The sequence below is a fragment of the Cuculus canorus genome, chromosome 5, assembly GCF_017976375.1.
Source record: "Cuculus canorus isolate bCucCan1 chromosome 5, bCucCan1.pri, whole genome shotgun sequence".
Lineage (NCBI taxonomy): Eukaryota > Metazoa > Chordata > Aves > Cuculiformes > Cuculidae > Cuculus > Cuculus canorus.
This window is the reverse complement of record NC_071405.1, coordinates 9,373,626-9,396,680: the sequence shown is the minus strand read 5'-3', so window position 1 is coordinate 9,396,680 and position 23,055 is coordinate 9,373,626. Positions and strand designations below refer to the sequence as shown.

General features: G+C 38.0%; 1 protein-coding gene across 6 annotated transcripts in view; it reads left to right on the top strand.

Moving 5' to 3' along the window:
• The window catches only part of PPM1A (protein phosphatase, Mg2+/Mn2+ dependent 1A), a 35,152-nt gene extending 13,626 nt beyond the window's left edge, over positions 1-21,526 (top strand). Inside the window, exons 1-6 of one of the 6 annotated variants that reach the window (XM_054067141.1) lie at positions 624-640; positions 1,058-1,909; positions 3,574-3,691; positions 8,631-8,739; positions 11,252-11,309; positions 13,708-21,526. In XM_054067141.1, the coding sequence (XP_053923116.1) occupies positions 1,076-1,909; positions 3,574-3,691; positions 8,631-8,739; positions 11,252-11,309; positions 13,708-13,770 (1,182 nt within the window). In that variant the 5' untranslated portion in view covers positions 624-640; positions 1,058-1,075 and the 3' untranslated portion in view covers positions 13,771-21,526. Of the gene's footprint in view, positions 1-623; positions 641-1,057; positions 1,910-3,573; positions 3,692-8,630; positions 8,740-11,251; positions 11,310-13,525; positions 13,596-13,668 lie in introns of those variants that run through there. The other 5 variants (XM_054067140.1, XM_054067143.1, XM_054067142.1 and 2 more) reach the window with 5 other exon arrangements.
• Positions 21,527-23,055: the final 1,529 nt, after the last annotated feature.

Genomic DNA, 23,055 nt, shown 5'->3' with positions numbered 1-23,055 from the left:
TAGAAGGGTGGGTTGAACAGTTAGGGTGTGAAAGCCATGAAGATAAACCAGTCAGTTTACGCAGCCTGTGAATATAATTCGTATTCTTTTAAGCATGAATATTTGCTGCATCACATCCCAGTGATGGGAGGTGGAGGAGGACAGGGTGTGTGGTATATTGGTCTGGCTTGAATAAGGAAGCATGGATTTACAATACTGGTGATTTTATTTCCAAACAGATTTCCTTCGACTTGTCAGGGGGAGCTGTCTTTCAGTGAAGCATGAATACATTAAGGTTTTAAGTAAATCTGCAGCACAGACATCTGAGAAGCTTGCTGCGTAATTTAACTGAAAATCTAAGCATGAGCTTTCACAAGATGGCTGAGCCAAACTAATGGCTTGCTGCTGCCTTAAGGGACAGCTGCAGCGCTCCTTCCAAGTCCTGCTCCTGGTAATCCATTGTTGCCTCTTCCTTTATGCAGACTCTGGCATGATCTTGATCATTCGGATTGCTTTATCTATTTAAAAACAGAACAAACCAAACCACCAGCCAAACAAAAAGCCCCAAACTTCCTCCTCCGAAAGAAAACCTCATCAGTTTGCTTTCCTTTCTCCATCAATATTGGAAAAGCAGAGTGTGAGCAGACTTTGTGGCCAGCAGGTAGGCATCTAGGGAATGCCAGTGTGCTGGTAACACTGAACTGTTCCTTTGGCTCCGTAATCACAGGGAATGTAGCTTTTCAGATGTGTGCCAGTTAACAGGTCTTCTTTCAGACTGATTTTATGCTTCCTTACACTAGAGGCTTTTGTCAGAACTGTGAATGACAGTGGGGTAGAAGTTCTCCAAGTAAAACAGCTGAAAATAATTACAAAAATATGAAGCGCGCAGTTCAGCTACTACTGTCGAAATGAAAGCAATGCAAATTTGGCTTGAGAGGTACACAGAAAAGTCAGCTTTAATATCTGTGTATTTTTATTATCTTAACATTATTTGGGTTATTATTTAATAGCGTACAATCAGGTGTTTAAACAAGAGATACTTAAGAATTATCTCAATAACCTTTTTTTCTCTTTTTAGAACTGAGGGAACGTCATCATGGGAGCATTTTTAGACAAGCCAAAGACGGAGAAGCATAATGCCCAGGGGCAAGGGAATGGGCTTCGTTACGGTCTGAGCAGTATGCAAGGCTGGCGAGTTGAAATGGAGGACGCACACACGGCTGTGATTGGTTTGCCAAATGGACTCGATGGATGGTCGTTTTTTGCTGTATATGATGGGCACGCTGGATCACAGGTTGCCAAGTACTGCTGTGAGCATTTATTGGATCACATCACGAGCAACCAGGATTTTAAAGGGCCAGGTGGACCACCATCTGTGGAAAGTGTAAAGAGTGGCATCAGAACAGGTTTTCTGCAAATTGATGAGCACATGAGAGTCATCGCCGAGAACAAACATGGTGCAGACAGAAGTGGGTCAACAGCTGTGGGTGTCATGATTTCTCCCCAACACACATACTTCATCAACTGTGGAGACTCGAGAGGTTTACTTTGTAGGAACAGGAAGGTTTACTTCTTCACGCAGGATCACAAACCAACTAATCCACTGGAGAAAGAGCGTATACAGAACGCAGGTGGCTCTGTAATGGTTCAGCGTGTGAATGGTTCTCTTGCCGTTTCAAGGGCACTTGGGGACTTTGATTACAAACGTGTCCATGGGAAAGGTCCTACAGAACAGCTAGTCTCACCGGAGCCTGAAGTTCATGAAATTGAGAGGTCAGAAGAAGACGATCAATTCATCATACTGGCTTGCGACGGTATCTGGGATGTTATGGGAAATGAAGAGCTATGTGACTTTGTAAGATCCAGGCTTGAAGTCACTGATGACCTTGAGAAAGTTTGCAATGAGATAGTTGACACCTGCTTGCACAAGGTAGCCAGACTTGAGAGAAGTAGTTCACTGTGTTTTCACTATTAGAAGTTCATGAACATGTTAAGAATAAGTTTTGGTTCCATTTTACAAATTCGCAATAGTTTATGTTAACATGACTTTGGCAGTAATTACCGTGATTCCCACAAAAATGGTAGTAGAGGGCAAACAAGCACAATAGAAACAGTATGGCTTTCTGGGTGGTTTTGGTTAGTGAAGAGTTAAAAATCATGTACAGAGATGTGATCACTGGGAAATTAGAAGCTGATGGGAATTTATGGGCAAGCCAGGGACAATAACTGCCCCTTTCTGTTATGCAGAATCTTCATCAGGCTTCTCCTCCTTTCTTGGGTGTATAGTCATAATGTTACTGTCAAAATTGCACCAAGTTTAATGCAGGATGACTGAATCTTTACTTCATGTTTTGCAGTTTAAATTTTCTTCTTTGCTGTATGAAGATCTGACTTCCTAAGCTAGTTTTTGTGGTGCTTTAATTACTGTATTTCTTATTCAGTCTTATGTGATAGAGCTCTGAAATGAGCTAAAGGAGAAGGCAGGATGGTTTTGTTTAGCAGATATATGAGTTGCAGGGTGGTACAATTATGAAAAAGATGTGAAGTATTCGGTTTTATAGCTTCACTGTTTTCTAAAGGCAAGCTACAGGTCATTATGTAAAAGAGCCAACGTTTTTGATACTAAAGAACGCAAGGCAGCATCTCTGCCCTTGCTACATGGCTAGCGAGGTCATTGTTTCCCTTTTGGAAGAAAGTAATTGCTTTCCAGTGCTTTGGCAGATTGGTAACGCGTACATTTTTGTTTATAATTTTTGTCTGGTCATCCTGAAAACAAATACCAGGGAAGGAACAGTGGCTTGTGGATGCTGTAAGCTTTGCAGCAGCCAGCTGTCAGCACCTCCCTGTACACCCATATTCTCTTGTTCTAAACACTGGCTTGTTCTTGATCTTGCTGATTTCTGAGGATTTAATTGGTGTTAGAAGTCAAGCTTATGGATGCGTGTTTGTAGACCATAGCACAGGGGTACTGAAAGTAAACTAAACAGCTACTTTTCAGAAGTAGAATGTGTTTGTATTTTAATGTATTCAAGTATCGGGGTTCTGTTTAGTTGGAGTTTTAAATGTTTCCATTTCAAAGAAGGCTTTTGTAAAGGCCTGGGCTCCTTCCAGCTGGTCTTTTATTCAGTTCTCTCACTTGCAACTTCTCTTCTTTTTAAAGAAAAGAGGATAAAGTACCCTGGTAGCTGTGATTTTACATGGAAGCACTGTCTGAGTTCGATACCTCTCTCCTTAGTGGTTTAAATGGTTTTGTTTACCCATCTAATGTTCAGCTGTGATCCCCAAATAGCTGGATAGTACTTCAAGATGGAACACAATTTTGTGATTACAAATCATTCTTCAGCTAATTGGCTCTGCGTTGTCTTCAAGCAAGAGAAGTGCAAAGAACATCATGACTTCAAAGGCTGTATGAACAGGCAGACTTCTGGAGTTGTGTAAGGGTTTGAGGGAGGTTAAGGCTTAAAGTAATATTAGTCCATAGTAGTAGAAGTTGTATTTTACTATCACACCATATGTGAAATTTTGTGTGTAAAGTGTTTTGTGTATTGAGTCTCATATGTGTCCATTCTCAAACTGTTTTTTCTCTTCCACCAGGGAAGTCGAGACAACATGAGTGTGATACTGATCTGTTTTCCGAACGCACCAAAGGTATCACCAGAGGTGGTGAAAAGAGAGGCAGAATTGGATGAGTACCTGGAAAGCAGAGTAGAAGGTGAATCATTTAAAAAAAAAAATGAGTAGCTTTGTTTATAAACAGACCCCCTGGTCCCTTCCCCTTCCAACAACCAAACTCTTAACACATGCAGGCTTTGTAATAGACCTTCAAGTGCCACTGGCCGTCTAGTGTACACCTCTGAAAAAGGTGCTGGTATTGCCCTGCTCTGTGTCCCGAAAAAGTGCTGATGTGAAAGTGAAGCAGCCTCTGGCCCTGAAAATTATTTAGGATGGCAGGGAAAGAATTTGCTTGTGCTTAGTGTTCTTCATGAGTCCATTGACAGTGTTAAATTCTGACCAGTAAATCCTAGTTCCAGCTATATGTAGTTAAACGCAATAATCTGAATATCTTGCCAAGTGTCTGTGAAGATGGCAGTTTTGGTGCCATTTTCCTGTGTAGTTATGTACAAATTAACTGTAATATTTTATTATTCCGTTATGGTAGGGTTACAGCTCGATTACTGTCATCTTGAAAGCACCTTCTAACATATTTACTTATTTGAACATACTTCAGAAATTTGGCAGAGCTAGTCTTTAAGCTCTCATGATGAACAAAAGCCAGGGGCTCATCTTACTCTGATAATAAGTTCAACATTTCATTTTTCTTCAAGTTTGTAGTTCAGGATTTCTTAAACTTTAAACTGAAACTGCATGTCTTAGGTGTTTTGGGTCACCTAACTAAAAATGATATTTGAAGTCAATTTGATTTAAAAGATTTATTATTAAAAATGGATTTATAGTGCCTTGTATTTTAAAACAAACCCAGCTTGGAGTTTGTTTCTGAAACGTAAGACACGCTGTATGCATTATTTGCATAGTTTGTCTGTTTTGAAAGTGGACTCCTTTAGACCTACGTGTTATAAGCTGAGGTATGTGTATGTGCTCCAGGAACCCTTAACAGCACACTGGGCATGACATGCAGAGTTCTTTACAGTTATGGCATCAGCGATTAGTAAGTTAGAGGAATATATTGTGCACTATTTTCCTTGTTAGCTTGCACAGAGATAATGTTGCAGCCTCAGACCTTTTTCAGAGGGCTTGAATTCTGGGTTCAGACAAATTAATGCACAGTTTTACAGCACTTGCTGTCTGTGGTGTTGCTCCTTCAGAAATGTCACCCTTTTCAAAGGCGTCATTCGCAAGGTCTTGGCAAACTCCATCTGCCCCTGAACAAATGTCCAGACAGACATTTCTGTGTTTTATTGCCTAATAGAAGTTGGTGCACAGTAAGCAATAGTGTGAACCTTTTTGACAGCGTAGCAGGAACATCCAAGAGCAGGGTAACACTGCATGAGTTGAGTCAGGTGACTTTCTCTGTTCCAAAGCGATGAGCAGTTTTGCATCAGGCATGAATAGTTTGCTATGTGTGCCCACTCACAAAACCAGTGAGGAACAAGCATGCTGTAAATTCACACATTAATTTACAGCATGCTGACTCTTCTGATCTGGGCATATATTGCCTTTGTCTCTTACATGCTTTTGTCCGATTTCAGAGAAACTCATGACCTAGAACATGAAAACATGTTCAAGTTACGGCTGCATCTTCAGGCAACCTCATTGTACCCCAGAATATGACAATGAGGAAAGCTGATGTTTCTGTACTGACACTTCATTTTGTAAATGAAGAACATAAACAGTGGAACTGCACGTGATTATGGTACATACAATGAATTTGTCTGCCAGTGCTTTGCACATATAAAATACCAAATTTCAGGAATGAGCAAGGTGCAATACTTGCTTAGAGGCAGAAGGATTCTGTATGTAGTTATAAAGCACTTTAATACTAATTTAATGGGATGATGTCTAGACCACTTGAGGAAATACTTTGTACTTGTCCTCGAAGGTCTTTGCTTCTTTTATAGGTTGACCTCAATCTTTTGTCTACTGATGCACAAAGATGTTATTTCAATTAATGAATATGTAGAAAACACTATTCAACCCAGCAGTGACCTGCATCAGCTGTGTGCTGAATTTGGCCTTTTAGGGCTTGCTTAGGAGGGAAGTTGAGAGACTGAACTAAAGCAGAACATCAAGAACAGGAGTTGATTAGCTTTGTTATATTTAACTTAGAAATGCTTGTGCAATTCAGTTGTTTCCTGGTGTAAATGGATAACACGGCATTGGCTAGTAAGGCAGGGATGCAAAGCATCTGAAACTTTCAACGCTACAGTGAATAACTTTACTGTTGTCCTAGGATACTTTAAGAATGGCAGTGCTTAACTTTAAATGCCTAATCTTCAGCTGAGGAACTAGAAAATGTAAGAGTACTTTTAGAATAATCTTAAACCGATTTAAAGTTAAAATTCATTAAAATGAAAACTTGGTAAAAATGCAAATTATGTAACTTTATGCACGTCAGTACACGATGTAGTCCAAGAAATGAGATTGTGTTTAGAAATGGACATTTTTTTTCTGGTGGTACTTCTATTCTGTCAGCCTCTAATATACCTTTATTCTGTTAAGAAGCGGTGCGAACTTTATGACTGAAGAGGGCTTAGTACTGCTGGCCATCTAGAATAAGGAGAGGCAATTAAGATTTTTGAAAACAAGAAGTTTTCTACTCAGCATGCCACCTAGGACTCTTCTTTTTACTAATTTGGATTCCTAGCTGCAATAGATAATAATGGAAGAAGCAGCAAGTGTGGAGAAGCTTCGTTGTGCCATTACTTGCAATAAATCACTGTTACTCTTAAAATATCATGTGAAGTTCATGGTAGAAGTAATCAGTCGTTCCAAAATGTGTTGCTGTCATTTGCACTAATGGGTTGTTGATGTGTTGACTCTAAAAAGAAATTTGTGTTTTTTTGTTTTCAGTTTTTTACATAAAAACATTCCGTAATAGATAATGCTTGCAATATTTATACCTACATAGAGACAAATAATTTTAAGTTAGCTGTTATATGTTCCTTCCCATATTTTCACAAAATCAAAGCTCTGGCTTTTTCTTAAATTTTGTGTAAAATTCCCAGTCAGAATATAAAATAAGCAGATATGTTTTGAATCCTTTATTTTAGGGTTAAGTACATTTATCCAGTACTTGATGCCATGATGATGTGTTGAAGGTTTAAAAGTAAATTAAAGGTTAGGGGAAGGGTTGTAAAATGTATTGAAAGAAGACAATTCCAGGAGATTAAACACAGCTAGCAGACCGACTCCATTTGTTGTGATGTTCATTGAGTCTGTATCTATAGTTTTATCAAAATATAAATGTATTCATTTAGTGGAGACTGTATGTTAAATGTACTACAGTTACAGGTTGTGGAACTGTGTAGTATAGGTAAATTATAAATTCCTTATTTTTGTACAGCAGAACTTTAGCACTAGCACAATGTAGAATATACTAGATGTTCAACATTGTACAATAACGGAACTTGGCAAACCAAATCTGAGATCTTTGCTTCTTGTTCAGATTTAAGAGCATTAGCTTATTTATTTACTAAATACTAGATGATAAAATGAATTCTGGCTATAGGTTTTGAGGAAGTGGCAAGTTTTTGAGGTGTCTATGGTGTGTGGTGTCATGCATTTAAAATGTAGGTCTTGAAGTAAGCAGCTTAAAGCTTTGTGCCGCAGGGTTTGGTGCTGGTTGAGGGCTAGAAAGTGTTTCCGTTGTACCTTGCAAATAATTTACGCAGCCTGACTGCAAAATAGAGCCAATTCCTTTCATAAACACACAAACAGCCTTGAAAAACTATTACTTGCAAAACAGTAATTCACAGTTCTTGTTTTTAAGTTTTTTAATTAAAAAGGCTTGAATACATGCTGGTTTTAAAAGCTTTTAACATGCCTTATCTCACTAAATATAAAATGAAAACTTGGTATGCTCTTCCGGAATGATCGTTTAGGGCAAAAACTAAACGCTACAGTATTTTTCAAAGTCGCACTGGTGAATTCCAACTACTCTTCAAGCTGTGTAAATGCTTTACTACGTGAAGAATAGTGTGCATGGGTGTATATATGCACATATGTACACATTATTGTATGTGTGCTGCAGTATTCGCTTGAAGGACAACAGTGCCAAGTCTTAATTAATCTTATTTCTTATAATTTCTAAAAGCTTATGTTTACAGAGAAATGAATGGGATGCATTTTAAAGAATGTGATTGTTCATTAAATTTCATAAGAATCCCGGTTTAAAGAGGGACTCTTCAAGGATGGTATGGTCTGAAATCTCATTTGATTCAAATAAAATTGTGTGCTTACAGCTTGGGAAGGAAAAAAAAAGTGCCTAAGAATAGAGTTTAAGAATTACAAATAAACATAAATGTGACTGTGGCTACAGAACAGATTCTCTTCACCTGAAGTTGGAGTGGATCAGCTTCAAATAACTGCCCAATATTCACATATCCCTTAAGTGAGTTGAGGATGGAATGGCCTTAGATGTGGTGTCCCTGGCTTTTAATTTGTGCATAATAGTTCTTAAAATTTGCGTGGTGCTAGAAAGCAGTGAGATACAACTGTTTGCTTATGTACGTACAGCCATGGGAGTCATTTTTAATATGTCTGAACTTCTGTTTCTTAAAACTATTAGGCTTGCTACAACAGCAATAATCTTTTATCTTCTGTTGCAGCAGTAAGGCAGGTGTTAGTATCTGCCTCATGCCCAGGGCGTTTTGTTGGGAAGATATTACATATGTGATACCTGATGTATAGCAGGAAGGTCATTAAAGAATTGTTTCTCACCTTTATTAGGTAGCTGTGTATTTCTAAACCCAGTTTGCATGTTAACAGCAGTGTATCTTTGTCAAATCTGTTACACGTTCATTTTCTTACGGAACCAAAGTTAATATTTTCCATGTTGAATGTGGTCTGTCTCTTTTTTTATATATTTTTATATATTAACAGAAGTTAAGCTGCCTTTTTATAGAACTGAGTGTTTCAATCTTTTTAAGTTAAATTTGGACTGCACTTACAAAAAAAGTACTTCTGATTCCCAGAGATCGTAAAGAAGCAGGTTGAAGGAGTCCCAGACTTAGTCCACGTGATGCATATGTTAGCAACTGAGAGCATCCCAAACCTCCCGCCGGGGGGGGAATTGGCAAGCAAGTGAGTGCACATCTGTGTAAATGTGGGGTTTGATTTAAATTGAAACTGTAACTGTAAGGCCACTCTTAAAAGTGGGGGGAGGGAAGAAGGGTACAGGACAAAAGGTGATGATCTGTTCTGATTTTTATTACTCAGTTGTTCTGAATAAAAAGGACAAGCATGAGAACAGATTTAACTGTGAGTCACTGCTAAAATGAAATGTCAAACTGTAGTTTTGGGGAGGACAGAGTTTTTTAAGGGTGGCCTGAATGTGTCTGGTTTTTGTAATTAACTGGGGTTTCTGGGTGGGAGGTTACATCTGAAGATGAAGAAGTAATGCACTGACGCTAGCAGTTACTTGGATGTGTGGTTATACACTTCAACAAGAAGCGATATGCTTATGATGTTTTGCTTGGCAGCTTTCTTTTCTTATCTGTTGCTAAAGCAATGTTGTAATTGCTTAAAAGTTTGCTTTTGTATCTCTGCTTGTGACAAATCTGAAAACTATATAAAACTCTATCAAGAAAGAAAAGTGGGAAGTTAAATTCACAGCTCTATGTAGGCTTTGTCCTTGAAGAATTTGGTGTGGATGCTCTGTGGCTTCTCAAATTGACATTCAGTATCTAAGAAAACTGCGCTTAGCTGGTTTGTGCACCAAACCAGGTGCTTTTTGGTTTAAAAGATTGTTCATGAACCTGTACCATGTTAAAATGGATTGGGCACATATGGCACAGTTTATATTTTCAGCCTTTTGGAGTATGATTTTTTTTATCATTACATCAAAACATGAGGACTGTTAAGTACGTAGTAAATAACATAATGATGGCTTATGCAAAACAAGATTGTTCTAACATTAACTGTTGGACTTGGAAAAGAAGAGATGGCCGTTGTATATATAATGGCGTTTTTTTAGGATGTGTTGCTGTAGTTTTAAAAGTACCATTGAGTCTGTTGCTGATGAAATATGGCGTACAATTTGATTTTTCTCAGTCTCCTTTGGCTGGCAGTGATATTGTGGTTGTGAGGAAGCACTGAAGTCACTGAAGAGACTGGCTTCTGTGGGGTTTGGTCTTAACGATGCTAGTTTGAATAGAGATTGATAGAAGTATGGATTTAATTGGATGTTAGTATAACTCAAAGCCATACTGCCACCTTAAAAGGAAAATAATGCTTTTCAAGAAACCTGCCTTTATTTAGAATGAAAGATACCTATTTCTTGAAAGATAAGGAAACTTTCCAGTTCACATGTGTGATATGCTTTGTGTGTAAGTGCTTGGTGTTATTCCTTTAAATTCAGCTTCTTTTCATTGCCCTGTAATTATTCAGTAGATTCGCTGTGATATTTATACTGCTGCATGGTGGTTCCTGACTTTTCAGTGTTATGGTATGATCATAAAAGCTATCAGCTGCTCTTTTTCTTTTAATGCACTCCTCTGTGATTGCTCTGCATGCATTCACGGGCAGTTAAAAGGTTGTTCTTTGAGGTTTGTTCTGTACCGCAGTTGTAGTCTGCTACTTCGTCATATTTGGTTCTGCAGAAGGGGGATGTGGAAGAAAGTTGCTTTTCAAGTCCAATCTATAATTCCTGTCTTTTATTCCCCTCTTTCCTTCCTGCTCCCCCTCCAAAGTTGTTTCCTTATGTGCTGGGTAAGGCAGAGGCTTCCTCTTCCTTCAGTCTCTCTTCTTTTTTTATCAGTTTTCAAGGAAACCTTTCACCCATGTGTAAACATGATGTTTACAAAATTCTTCTATTAATATTTTATCGATATATTTCCTATCAATACTAGAAAAACCAAGAATCCCAGAGACAAAAGATAATTACAAGCTGTCATAAATATGCTATGCAAATTTCCTTTTAAAGAAGGAAACTGTCAAGGTGCTGGTATGAATTTCTTAATATTTTTTACTAGGCAGAATTCTTCTCAGTCTGAAGATGTAGAACTGCTGTTTGCAGTGAAGATTTGTTTTTGAGAAAAGTTGCGGGGGGTATTGGACACTACTGTAAAAGAGTATTGCTTCAGGAGTAATTTTTCCAGGTTTGCACATGGCAAGTACATTTTGGAATGTAACACGAACAAAAATGTACTTCAGAATGCAGTTTTTGTGCATCCAGAAAATAAAAAAATCACTATTTGACTATGAATGTGCCATAATAAATGAAGTGCAACTGCTGTGTTCATCAGACACAAATGACCAGGGTATTCAGCGTCCATCGAGTTTTCTGATGCCCTTTTTCAAAGTCAAGAGACAAATCACCAAACGGAACTGCATCGCAGCCTCATTGAATGTCAGATCGTGCTCTTCTGCTGAACCCCGAGTGGTGTTCCGCCTCGTTTTTCTTGAAACTAAAGGTTTCAAAGGATACGGTAGCTGTGTTCAATGCTTAATGACACTTAGTGCTAACTTGCAGTAAACTTGTTTCTGTGCATTTAAAACCTTTTAAAGTTTGCATTTTAAATTACAGTTGTACTTAGGGAATTTGACTTTTTTTTAAGGCACAACCTTAAACTCTTGTGGGTTTCTTTTGCTCTAGACGGAATGTGATTGAAGCTGTTTATAACAGACTGAACCCCTACAGAAATGATGATACTGTAAGTATCCTTTCTCTTTCTATCTCTTTCTCTTTCCCCCCACCCCAATTATTTCAGGCGTTCTATAAAGAAACGTTTTGCTAGTTCTTGTTCAAAGATCCCCAAAAGAGACATAGCAATGCTGTGCTCTTTGGACTATGTTTTGTAATTGTTTTCTCCTGCCTTCTGCTAATCAAAATCTCAAAACTCCAGTATGGTTGATTTGTTTATCCTGTGGAGTTTCATTATTTGAGTCCTGCCTGGGTTTCCATGTACTTTCCTGTCCAATGGTAGAGAGTAGTGTATATTTCTTTCCCTCTTATGGGAGACATTTTTCCCCAAATATGAAGAAGAAAAAGGCTGTACTTGTAGGTTAAAAAGATTTGTAACTATCAACTTAAGACGTATATTAATTTTTCCAAATTATTGTGTAAGCATTTGTAAGAATAGAGCATCTTACAGCAAGAACATGGTTTGATTTCTAATGTGTCAGTGATCCATGTGACATGAATACACTATGAGTGGGGAAAAAAGCCCTCAAAACTCTAAAATACAAACAATGATTGCAAGTGCAGTTAGATCACTGGAAACAATGTTCAGTCACCAAAAGTGCTGTGCTTCATAAAGTAGTTAAATTGATATTTTACCTGTTGGCTGATGTGCCACAGAAGTGAAATGCATCCAGACATAAGGAACTGTGCATTGGCTGTACAGTTGGATGCTATGGTTTATTTGGCAGTTTTCATTAGCTCTTTAGCATAAAAATTCCTGAATACTGGCTGAAAGAGGATGCTTTACCTTCAAAATACATGCGATAGTGTGTTACTGTTCTACAAATGTGCAGTACACAAACTACTTTTTGTGATGATGTTGGCAACTTGGATGCAGGCATTTGCATACTGAATAGCTGGCATGCAGTTCCTGCGGTTTTACTCACTGCTGCTTTTATTCTTCATCCTTGTGCTTGAAACAAACACAACCATTTTGGTCTTTCATATAATTGCTCTCCTTTGCTACTTCTGGTCTTGAAGGAAAAACTGGAGGTGGTACTTTTGCAAAGGGTAATTTTAGTGATTTGGGCTTTTTTTTTTTTTTTTACTACACCTCCATGCCAACTGTTCTTCTGTATGGTTTGTAATGAATTCTGTGTGCAAGTTTGAATGAAGGGTGCAGAACTTTAGTGCTAAGAAGTTGTCATGTGGCATTGCTAGAGACTTAATTAGCTCCTTTTGTCTGAAAGGAATTGGTAAGGCAGTGCCTCTAAAGAGGAGTCATATCTCTGCCTCCTGCAGTTCTAGTAATGATAGGGAAATGCAGCTGTGGAAGCACCAGCATGTTAAAGCTCATCGTGGCCCTTAATTACTTAGGAGAAGGTAGCAGATAACGTTGAAACAACCAACGATTACGGTACAGAAGTGGTTTGCTCTGATGCCTGTGCTACAGACTCAGCTGTTGCTTCAAAAGCGGTCCCACTTTGTCGTCATTTTAACATATTTACCCACCTGATGAGGCAGTTAGACAAAGTTGAATGTAGAACAACCTAAGGAAGGCAAAAGGAGACAAATGTGACACAAAGGCAAGTGGGTTAAAAAAACATTTACCAGACTAAAATATTTGATTTGAACCAAGTTGGGTTTTCGTTTTTTTAACTGATAATAGGAATCAGTTAAATATTTTTTAGGGATGTGGTAGTTAAACAAAATCCACTGTTGCCTGGGGGCCTAACTGGGCTGAAGTTTAGGAACACTCAGGTACTGGACACCTGGTTGTCATATGGCCTGGTGGCCATATGGTTATGATTTAGCCCTTTGAGGCATATCTCTGGTTCCAGTTTTTTCTTTTATATTTCTTCACACAGTTTTATTACCATCCAAAATTAGAGTTTCCCAAAGTTTACCCAAACTGCACTTCTCTCTCAAAGTAAATTAGAAGTGTTAAAATTGATCTGAATTATAACAAGGTGTCAGTTGAAGAGTGCATCTTCCTATGCAGTGAGGAAGGGCTGAGAAGACAAATGGTGGTAAGGATAATAAATGGCATGAGACGCATCCTGCTCTTTTAGCACCTATGTAGTAAGTGTGTCTGTATCTTCTTACTTCTAGCTACTGTGGAAATGCTCTTGAATATTGTTCCTAGGATATTATTTTGAGGAGTGACATGGATATTATAGAACACTGTCAGATTTTGAAATGTCTTGGTACTTAATGCTTTATTAATTTAAGATATGTGTTTTTTAGATACTTCTAAATGCTCTTTCTGAAGAGGGAAGGAAAACAGACACCTAAAATGATATGTCTACCCTTTTCAGTCTGGATTATCCAGAAACTGCTGTAACTGTGGGCACTCCAGACTTTAAAGGGTTCCTTCTTTTTTTTTTAAGGATTCTTCTTCAATTGATGATGTAAACCTATTCTTCTAGCTGTGGAGTTCACGTTTCATCCTTCAATTGGAAGCACAGCCCAGCCTCAATGACCATTCTTAACATCCATCCTCAACCTTAATTAAATAAAGGAATATGATGTGTTGGTGAGAGTGGCTACACCAGTATGACATCTTTTTTTGTGATTTCGAACGTGATTTCGAACCATTATTCATGTTGTGAACAAACATAAATCAGACTCCAGCAATTTATGTTGTATGATTTTGGTTTTGTAAAGTGCAATTGTCTTTGTACAAAATGCTCATATTTAATTATGAACTGCTTTAAATCACTGTAAAGGTCAGAAGAAATGTTTGGCTTGTGTGATGCAACAATGTATATCCCTTTGAATTCCTGTTGTGGTTTTGGATTGCAAGGAGCAGCAGCCTAGCCAGGTAGGTGCTCAAGAGGTGCACAAAACTGTAAGGATAACTTATTTTATATGAAAGCAGAACTGATGGACAGCTTACCAGGCGTTACGGAGTGTGAATTGGCTTGGCAATGGAAAAATAGAGCAGTGCACGTCCTTCAACAAATGTATCTCACTTTCTTGGACACACTCCCACTCTCACATTGAGTTAAAGGGAGTTGTGAGTTTTACTTCAGTGGGTGTTAAATCATGCCCTATAAATAGTATCATGTTTGTACCTGTACAAATCTTGAGATTAGAATGCCTTGATTCTTTGCGCCTCTTTTTTTTTTATTAACCCTTACCTGAAACTACTAATCACTGAGCACGAACAGGCAGCTTTCTACGTACAGTAGGAGTCTGCAGCATTTTTACAATCCTTGTTGGCTGGGTCTGCTGCTGTTAGAAGTAAAATATTTTGAATTCCGTTTTATCAATAAAGCTTGATTTAACAAACAAGAAATTTATCTATAAATGTGTAATTCCTTTTTTCCTGCCTTTTAAAATGTTGGTGCCATTGTAAATGGTATTTTACTTGTGGAAGAATATTTTTATTAATTGGTAGCCCATTTTAAAATGGGAAGTATTTTGATTATTGCCCGAGACATAGCCATATGCTAGAGGAATATGTGGGATTAATGTTACCCTGTTTTTAACAAGTGTGGGGTTTTTCAGGCTTTTTGTGTTTGGTTTTTTTTTTTCTCCCCACTGAAGATGTGCATTGGTTTGAATTTGCCTACTGTTTGATAAAAATATTTGTCAAAGCCTGACAATCTTTAACATTTTATGGTGTGTGTTTTTAATTGACCCACTTATGTAGAATGAGAGACTAGTGGTTAAACCGTACTTGTGATTTGAGGTATAGCATGTTGACAATATTTAACTGTTGGTTGTTTAAAATTCTAATTTAAGATTTTATGAGATAATAAACTAAATTGATTTAAGCTTAGCTTTCTCCCATTGAGCATAAAAAAATTAAGTTTTCAAGTCAGTCGTGTTTGCAAAACTGCTGTTTTGTGCACCTTGTATTGTCTTTTTGGTTGAGACTACTGTATTGAATATGTAGTTTACTCATTTAGTAGGCAGATTCCCCAAAAGGAAAACCAGTAAAACAAGTAGATTGTAACATTTACTGCAGTTAAACCGAATCAAAACTTGGTGTATAATTACTTTTTGATAGGAAAATGTAGTACAATGCATTTTGCTATATTTGTCTGTCCCTAACTTTGAAATATACATATTTGTATATATAGCCTTAAAACTAATGCAGAGTTAGGGAACACTGAACAGTGAAAAAGTAACTTATAGTGACTTGGAACTAAGTATAGTAGATACCAGCAAACTTTTCTTTTATTGTTCTTGTCTATGTGGGGTGCTTAAACGTAACTTCATTGTATTCAGTTTGTAATCTGTTCAAGCATGAATGAAGAAAACATAAGCACTATTTGTATTTATAAATTTATAGCAATTTTTGCTTAAAGAACCAGTTCCTTACCCTACCTATGAATAAATGCTTCAAATGTCTAATTTTGTTGTAGAGTGCAAAACTATAATAATGTTAAGTTGTAGCTTCACAGGCACCTAATTAACAAGCGTATTTAGTAATACATGGCATGTTAGTGCAAAAAGCTAACTTAATTTAGGACTAGGCAGATAAAATTCTGTCCTTTTTCATAGAGAGTAAAGTTTAGTTTTGGAAACTGCAAAACCTTGAAATGGACTGGGGAACCTTTGAGTTTTAAAAAGTCAGAATCAAAACTGTGGTGTGAAAAGCCATACTTCATAATCACTTAAACTGTCTCAGTGACGCATGATGTGTTTGAAGCCTCTTCTTATGAGGTCTCCTAAAGGTTAGAAAGAAAATAATTCTGCTGTTGCTACAGGCGATGGAACTAGGTTTGAGGGTAGCAGAAGAAAGCCCGTTTCAGGCCTTTCTCTCTCCCCCCTATGTTCAGCATTTTGATGAGGTCAGAGCACTGAATCTATTAAGTATGCATAAACACTGCCATTTTAGATACAGGTTTTGATTACAGTATATGTGAATTGAGTATATAAAACATCCTAGGAAAAAGGCAAGCTATAGTTTTCACTGCTCTGAAAAGAAAAAGGCACTTTTGCACCTTTGTGTATCTCCTTCTTGCACCAGAAACTTTTTTTTTTTTTAATAAATGCTAAAACATTAGCACCTCAGGGGCAAGGCAGCAATCTTATTTTTATTTTTAAGTGTTGTGTGCTATTTATTTCCCTCTCGGAAAAAGATTCCTGTGTGACAAAAATGAAAATTGTGTGATGTTAAAAGATGTATTTTTAAATACATGTTCAAATAAGATGGTCCCAATTTGCTTGTTTTTAAAAGGAAATGACATTTGTAAAGCTACTTTGCTTCATATGCCGTGTGACTTTGTTTTCTTTCTACTTTTGACGGCTTCACTGGCTTCAGTTTTTGTGAGTTTTGTTGTAGTCAGATTAAATGTTTTGCTGATCGTTCTGGGAGAATACCTGTACTGCTTTGTAGACAACTGTTTCAAATAATCCTCACTAATTCAGCATTGAAATATGTTCAAGACAGAGGCTTCTAAAATGTGTTTTAAAGCCAATCTTGGATTAACTAAATGCAGTTACATTAAGCAGGGTCTTAGATTTGCAAGGCTTTGTAAATCTGTTCTATTGGAATCCCTGGTACACGCGATGGGGCGGAAATCCACAGGTCCTGGCTGAGTTGTGGAGCCTTTTAGCTGGCTTGCTCTTACCTAGCTGGGAAGCAGCGCCACAAAGATCTTTGTGTGTGGTCATCATTCATTTTAATCTTCCAGCAAAAGTCAGAATTGGAGAGAGAATTTTCATCTGCCTCTCCTTAAACTGTGCTGGGTCGCAGTAACCCTGGGTTGTGTCATACCAGCAAGGTCCTCGATGATAATTAAACAGCAGATGAGTGATGGTAGCTCTTACCTTGAGAGTTCATGTAGGTGCTGAAGCAAGTAATTTCAACTTGTACTTATGATAAACTCACTTCAGTGTCCATTGAATTGTTTATTGCAAAGCTGTTTATTGTTTGTTATTGTTTATTACAAAGCATCTCAACTATGTAGGTTAAAATCTGAGACATTTCGCTCTGTTTAAGAATTAGAAACTTTAAAAGGCAATTTAGCAAAGTTAGGGAATAGTTTTCACTTCAATCCAGTCTCTGATAAGAATTCCATCTTAATTTGATACACTGGAAAAAGATAGACTTCCCGATGAATTTCATTCTTTAGTAATTTATGGACTAAGGATGTGGTTTCATGCTGAACATACATCAAGACTAAACTACTGTAAATTTGCCCCACCGCCCTTTTTATGCCAGCAGCCATGTGGCTGTGCACTTAGGAGAAAAAAGTAATCTGTGCTCTTCAGCTGGGTAAGTTGATGTGCCAGCATCCCATAGCTGGATTTAGGACACGCTCTGGACTGGGAAGACAGGACTGAGAGCAAAGGAATGGTTACACCACCCATTCCTTCTGCCGCAGTTTGGGAAACCACACCCTCGGTGCAGATAAGTGATTGACCTATATAGGGAATGTCAAAGCCTTTGCAAATCTTCCTCCACTCTGTACTTAAGACAAACATTTTGTATTGGTAAACCTTCTTAAAACTCGAATCATGAGACTTTGGTTTTAATGTCTTGTGTACGAGTTCCATGCTGACAAACTTACTTTCTGTTTGCTTTCTCTAGATTTACATAGCTGTGTCCTGTGGGACAGACAGCGGGGCTGCCACAATTGGTATAATGATATGCTTGTTACAGTTTACCCTATTTCAAGGTACATCAGGATTTCATCATGCTGAGATGTTCACCTTCATCTCTACCTGCACCTTGAATTGCTTCCATGCACAAATGACTTGGTGTATTTAAATTTCTTGATCTTTAAACCTGGCTGTGTCTGTAACAAGCTGACCTTTAGTAAAATGTTACCCTGGGCAAATACAAAATTTTAACCCAAACCTGATGTACCTTGAATAGGTTCAGAAAAGGCAAAACTGTATAGAGCTGTACCTGAGAGTTTAAGGTCCTTTCTGACCTAAACCATTCTGTGATTCTATGAAATGGAATTGTTACTCTGTGCCAAGCTTCATGAGGTGTGAAAATAATGTCTCTTAGATAACTAGTAGATCCTTGCTCTTGCAGCCACCTGTGTTTGAGACGAAGGAAACCCGAGCCTTTATATACCAATACAGGGTGTAAAGTCTCAGACTGACTGCATTTTTTAACTCTCGAAGTGGTAGTAAGAGGCTCCACACCTGAATTTCTAGGATGCTGTAGTGCATAAAATGAATGTGATTCCTGCTGTAAGCTGTAAAAATGGAGTAAAATTTGAAAGTAACAGTCTGAGACTAAGTACTTTTGACTGACCTGTCAATGAAATATTGGTCAGAGAATCCAATTTTTGGATGAGCTCTTTCAGAGCTGTCTCTGGAGTGCTTGCACAGTCTGCAGGTCTCTGCAGAGCCAGGCCTGCACCTTCTGAACCTCTTCGTAGCCTTATTTTCATTGATAATGTCACTTTGTAGGTGAGGTTGCCAACACCTGGGCCGTGGCATTTTTTCACAGAAGTTTAAGAAGCTGTAGGAAAAAAGGTTGCTTTATTCTAATGGACCATTAAATACTTTCAAGTAGAAAAAAGTATACCGTATGCTAAAAGCTGGGTCTACATCATGTCCCACTGAAAACTTGTCAGAAAAATCTATAAATATGTTGACTGTTTACTTAAGTGAAAAAAAAAAAGTCTGGAGCTTTAATCTCCTGATTGTGTCAGAGTTGGTGACCTATAGCTACCTAAGCTCTGTGCATATTCCTTGCTTTATGTCTTTATTTGATGTTCCTTTTGAGTAGCAGTAAAGCATTATTTTTCCCCTCACGGAGACACCTTTGTAAAAGTCTCTGTTTCCAAGCAAAGAGAACAGGAGTGACAGCAATGTCTTAGGAAAGTGTTTTGCGCGAAGCTTTATTTAAACACAGCAACAACAGCAAAACTCCTAACCTTTGCAGCCACAAAATTTGGGAAAGAGAGCTTAGCTTAATTTAAAACGCCTTTTATAGAATTAAGGAAATAGTTCTGTTCTGAAAGTGTGAGAACTTCAGCAGAGGAGGGGTGACAGGTCAGGTTTCTAGAGTATATCTTGTTTTATGCCTGGCCAGATTTTTACACTTAGCTTGTGCTGATTCCTGCCCAAAGGCTTTTTAAAGTATCACTAGACATCTACTTTATCTTTCCTCCTGCCCCCCAAAAGAAGAAAAATAGAACCAATGGTCTTTACTACATTGTCACCTGCCATTTATTTGCAAAGGTGAGTGCTGTGTCAGATAGTAAAACATTTTCCTTTAAGATAACTCTGTCAGCACTTCTCAGCTCGCTCAATAGCATTGAGCCAAAACTGAAATTCATTTTTGCTTCCATTAAGTGAACATCTCAGAAGAGCTGATGGGAGCATAGTTTTTTTTACAGCTAAAGGAAACGGAACTCTTGATACATATTGTGAGTAAACCTCCAGAGCTGAAGGAAGTTCTGTTGTGTCTTTGAGAAATATCTTTGAGAAAATGAGGCTGGCAAGTCATGAAAAATTACATACTTTTATGTATGTAATGCCTATAGATGACGATCTTCAGAGTTTAATTTCACTTGCATTACTGAATTCAACCCCATCTGAGCAATGGAAATACTGAATTTTCACTGTTGGGTTTCCAGGCTGAGGCACAATATTTGTGTTTGAGATACCAAGAAACTGGGAAAATCAGGCCTGTGCTTAACTCTACATCCTGCTGGTGTTGATGGAGTTTCACTTACAGTATACACAGTTTGCACATGTATTGTTGGCGCCTTAACTGCTCCTGTCTTCTTGGAATGAAAATGAAACGGAATCCTTATTCGGTTTTGGTTTTGAAAAAGTTTCTCAAAGTCAAAGGGACAAAGGTGGTAATGGTGAAGCAAAAAGTTAGATTAATTGGAAATAACACTTTCATAATTCTTTAAACTCCTAAATCAGCCTTGTTTTCTTTAAAACGTCAGAAGGACACAGTTAAAAAGCTTTGATCTTTCATGTAGTATTTTTACCTTTAAAGAATAAATAAAAGAATGGAACCTAAAGTAAGTTACATGGGGTAGAAAAACATAGAGGCCCTAAAACTCTAGAAATGTGGTGAATTTAGATAGCATTAATTCATTTCCATGTCCAGTGATAGACCTACTGGAGGGATCTTTGTTGGTGCTTTTAGGGGAACTTTTTATTCTTGCCAAGTCTTTGATACTAGACTGGCAAGTCTGCTGGAGTTTGACATTCCCAGACTCTTAATTTGGAATCTGGGCATTACACCACAGAGTACACAGTACAGGAGGTGCTGCAGTACCTGTTACCACGCGTTCTGCGGGTGAAAGCCATGCAGCAGTTTGATGCTGGAAGTTGGAATTTCCTAGCGTAAGCTTTATTGCTGGTGGTGTAAATCGCAATGAGTACCAAGAGTTAAGTTGTATTTATTAACTTGATCCAACTGTGGTGCCAGGAATTCAGCTTTTGGAGTAAGGGCTGATTTATGCAGACATTCTTGGCGAATTGTGCTTAGTAGTTCATTACTTGGAAAACTAAATTACTAGCAGCTAAGGGTTAATACGAGACAAAAACTTAGGTTGTCCTAGTCAGGGAGCACTAGATGTTTGAAAACTATGAGGTTTCATTTCCAGAACTGGCTGCTTTATAAATCTAAGCAGAGATTTGGGGTTCTAGCATCTGTCTTGTTACTAAGACCACATACAAACATGCTGAATTAGAGAGTTCTCACTCGTCTTCTCACAGAATTGACTCCACGTCTTATCAGAAGAGTCTCATTCATAGTGATATGCTGTGCCTGTCTTTTTAGAAAATTCCTGACCTCTTTCTATCTATTTTGTGGAAAGTGTAACTTTTTTCATTGATAACCTGTATAAATGTGTGTTACGAATGGAGACATTTAAGCTTGAAAAAGCATGTTTGCAGATGACACAGCATTGTTGTGGGATTTATAAATTTAACAGAGTGATATGCAAGAGCATAGCTATTTTCCTTAAGTAGAATGTATAACAATATATAATAAATTATTCTCCACGTAGTTCACCCACTATTTACAGTTTTACACAATTCAGACTGTGTTTACAGAAAGTTCAATAAATGTATATTTTGTACTATGTACAGATTCCTGGTCCCAAAGAAAATGTGTGAACTTAGTTTCTAACTTAACTTTTGAGATTGTACTTTTTTTTTTCCATGTTTTTTTTTGTTTGGAATCAGCGGAACAAACTGCGTTTTGCCTGTTGGTGGTGGAGGCTTGCGTTGGAGTACATGGGAATTGGAAATATTTCTAATCTACAGAAGTGATTCCACTAAATAAAACAGGCAATTACATCATGTGTGTGTATTTGAGTGGTTTGCTATAAACCGTTCTCACGTCTGTTTTAGTGTCACTCATTTACAAACTTATCAGGCCTCCTTCAGTTTCCCAATTCAAGGTGATTAGATTAAAATGGAATATTGAGTGCTTATTTTTATCCTTTTTAATTGCAATAATAAATATTAATAAAATAAATTTTATTAATTAATAAAATAAATATAATATAAAAAATAAAAATCCCCCTTTCACTGGTTTTCCCTTTACGTGTTGAAATTCCAAGTCGAATCCAGCCACTATGTTCCCCAGAGGTCATCTGGTCTGGGGTTTTTGGGAGAGCCTAGGGATTGATTAGGATGCCCAACTTCTGGAAAACCAAGGTTCAGCCCCAGCCCTTTAAGGCTTAAAAATGGGAAATACTGAGTTGTCTAGAAACATGAGGGAATATTTTCTGTGCATTAAAAAACTGAAAATGCTTGTCTATTGATGAAATGATTGACTATAGCCCTGGTTCCCGTTAATGGAGTAAACGTGGGAGACAAAGTTATACCCCTTTGGTTTCTAGGTCAAAGTTTGTAAAAAGAGTATTTTATCTCTTCCAATCAGAAATTTACATTTTGGTGCATCTTTTTCTCAAAGTCAAAGAATAATGTACTTCTTAATAGCAGTGGCCAGCAGGGTGAGGGAGGAGATTCTGCCCATCTATTCCTCTCTTGTGAGACCTCACCTGGAGTATTGTGTCCGGTTCTGGAATCCTCAACATAAGAAGGAAATGGAACTCTTGGAACGCGTCCAGAGGAGGCTGCAAAGATGATCAGAGGGCTGGAGCACCTTCCAAATGAGGACAGGCTGAGAGAGTTGGGCTTGTTCAGCCTGGAGAAGAGAAGGCTCAGAGGAGACCGTATAGTGACCTTCCAGTGCCTGAAGGGGCTACAAGAGAGCTGGAGAGGGGCTATTCACAAAGACTTGTGGGGATTGGATGAGGGACAGTGGTATAAACTGAAGAGGGGCAGATTTAGACTAGACATAAGGAGGAATTTCTTCACCATGAGAGTGATGAGACACTGGTACAGGTTGCCCAGGGAAGCTGTGGCTGCCCCATCCCTGGAGGTGTTCAAGGCCAGGTTGGATGGGCCCTTGGGCAGCCTGAGCCAGTGGGAGGTGTCCCTGCCCATGGCAGGGGGGTTGGAACTGGATGAGCTTTAATGTCCCTTCTAACCCAAACTATTCTATATTTCTGTGGTTCTATCATTGGTTAATTTAAATGTTTGGGTTTTTAAATCTTGACGTGTAATAATAAACGTATGTGCCATCAGAGCTGTTTAGATAGAAATGTTAAGCTAATGTAAGGTGTTCATTGGGGCTGAATTTAATCAGACAGCATTTACATGGGCTCATTTAAGAGAGGTAGAACCCCAAAGCCCAGCTAGATCATTTAACTGATTTCACTTAGATTTCAGCGATTTTTAAGAATGTAAGAGTTTATTCTTATGTGATGTTCTGAAGGAATGAAGGTGAATTTGGCAAAGAATAGCAAGAATTTTTT